This window comes from Panulirus ornatus, chromosome 20 (assembly GCF_036320965.1).
Source record: "Panulirus ornatus isolate Po-2019 chromosome 20, ASM3632096v1, whole genome shotgun sequence".
Lineage (NCBI taxonomy): Eukaryota > Metazoa > Arthropoda > Malacostraca > Decapoda > Palinuridae > Panulirus > Panulirus ornatus.
This window is the reverse complement of record NC_092243.1, coordinates 54,721,970-54,724,233: the sequence shown is the minus strand read 5'-3', so window position 1 is coordinate 54,724,233 and position 2,264 is coordinate 54,721,970. Positions and strand designations below refer to the sequence as shown.

The following is a 2,264-nucleotide window of genomic DNA, read 5'->3' as shown; positions in this document are numbered from 1 at the left end:
ATAGGGTGGGGGAGGGGGCGAAGGCTCTGAGAGCGATGAAGAATATTTGGAAAGAGAGAACGTTACCTCGGAGAGCAAAAATGGATATATTTGAGGGAATAGTAGTTCCAGTAATATTATATGGTTGCGAGGCATGGGCTATATTTGGGGTTGTGTGGAGGAGGGTGGATGTGTTGGAAATGTAATGTTTGAAGACACGTTTTGGTGTGAGATGGTTACATCGAGTAAGTAATGAAAGGGTAAGAGAGATGTGTGGTAATATAAAGAGTGCGATTGAAAGAGCAGAAGAGGTTATGTTAAAATATTTTGGACACACACAGAGAGTGAGTGAGGAAAGGTTGACAAAGACGATATATGTGTCAGAAGTGGAGGGATCAAGGAGAAGCGGGAGACCATATTAGAGGTGGAAGGATGGAGTGAAAAAGAAAGGTGAAAGGCTTGCACGGAATAGAGTAAATGGGAACGACATGGTATACTAGGGTCGACGTGCCGTTAATGGATTGAACCACGACATGTGAAGCGTCTGGGGTAAATCATGATCTGTGGGGCCTGGATGTGGATAAGAATCTGTGGTTTCGATGCATTGCACACGACAACTAGAGAATGAGTGTGAACGGATGTGGCCTTCCTTAGTCTGTTTCCTGGCGCTACCTTGCTAACGCCGTAATCGGTGATCAAGTGTAACAGATATATAGATATGTATATGAAGTATGCCTGTCAGGTGCAGAGAAACTTATCAACTTCATCGAGAATCTCCAGACCTTCATGATAAGAAAATTCAGGACAAAGTAAAAGATGAAGAAAGACATTTGTGTATCTTAATTTAATGCATGATATTTATCAGTTAAGGAATACATTGTTAAATAGATGAAAAACGCTGACACTGACAGCTATCTTAAGGTAAGTTCTCTGAGGTATAAGATCATCGGAGATCTTAATGGCTCATCATCTCGGAAGAGAAAAAGCTCAAGGTTCACTTGTGGCAAGGAACAGGAGGTAGGGTCTTGTGGGAGGGTTGGGTGACCGGGTATCCGGCCTGTGAAGATTCTCCTCAACGTGTGAGGCAGCCTTCTGTGTGGTCGAGACTTGTGGCAACTTGAACCACGTGATCTCAGCGAAAGTGTTGCCTACCGCCCGTAGCTCCTTCTGTACCCTCCTCCGTATCCACCGCCCCCGTGTCCACCTCCATATCCACCGCCCCCGTGTCCACCTCCGTATCCACCGCCCCCATGTCCACCTCCGTATCCGCCACCCTTCCCTTTCCCTTTCCCACCGCCAAAGATACCTTTAAATCCGCCTCCCTTGCCTTTGCCGCCTCCGTAGCCACCACCTAAAGCCACCTCCATATCCGCCTCCTTTGCCCTTGCCTTTACCTCCGCCAAAGATTCCTTTCAGTCCTTTGCCGAAGATACCTCTAAATCCTCCGCCCTTGCCTTTACCGCCTCCGTAGCCACCCCTAAAGCCCCCTCCGTATCCGCCACCCTTGCCTTTCCCTTTGCCACCACCAAAGATGCCTTTAAATCCTCCGCCTTTTCCTTTGCCACCCCCGTAGCCCCCGCCGTGGCCACCGCCGTAGCCTCCGCCGTGGCCACCGCCGTAGCCTCCGCCGTGACCTCCTCCGTAGCTACGCATGACGACGACCGGACGGTAGTACACACTTCCTCTTGATCTCTGGCCCTTCTTCTTCTTGAAGGGTTCCGGGGCCGGGTCCGGAGCCGGGTCGGCGTCGACAGAGGTGAAGACCGCCGTCAGTGCCAGCAGGAGGGCCAGCACCCAACAGACCTGGGAGGAGGAGAGGAAGAAGAGTTCAGTGTCAAGGATGATCTGGTAGCGGACACGAGAGCAATACAGTGTTAACCAGGAAGCTAAAGCGTTAGGACAGAAAACCTAGAAATATGAGGAAGAAAATCTAAGCATGTGAAAAGGAAAGAATTAAATCTATCACCTGAAAGGAGGAGGAATTTATCAATGATAAGGATAAGATATATGTGAAGTGAGGAAAATGCGACTTTAAGATAAAGTAGATAAAAGTGGAAAGGTGAGATATACAACGTAAGGAAGAGTTGCACAGGACGTAAGAGATTTATTGGACATAGTAAAGAAGAAAAAACACAAATTGGAACGTTACTTGTTCAGTTTTTCTGCCCGCTGACTTTATCATAAGTTCATACTTTGAAATTTTTTTCATTCATTCGAGGGAGCCACGTCATGACAGTGATTGCTAAGATGTTCTTTTTTTTCAAGACTAGAATGAGTGAGGAGAA

General features: G+C 47.5%; 1 protein-coding gene across 1 annotated transcript in view; it reads right to left on the bottom strand.

Annotated features, from left to right (window-relative positions):
• Nucleotides 1–804: 804 nt before the first annotated feature.
• The window catches only part of LOC139756009 (uncharacterized), a 2,971-nt gene continuing 1,511 nt past the window's right edge, over nt 805–2,264 (bottom strand). Inside the window, exons 2-3 of the mRNA XM_071674940.1 lie at nt 1,362–1,782; nt 805–1,330 (exon numbers count right to left, since the gene is read on the bottom strand). Of these exons, the coding sequence (XP_071531041.1) occupies nt 1,128–1,330; nt 1,362–1,782 (624 nt within the window). The 3' untranslated portion in view covers nt 805–1,127. The remainder of the gene's footprint in view (nt 1,331–1,361; nt 1,783–2,264) is intronic.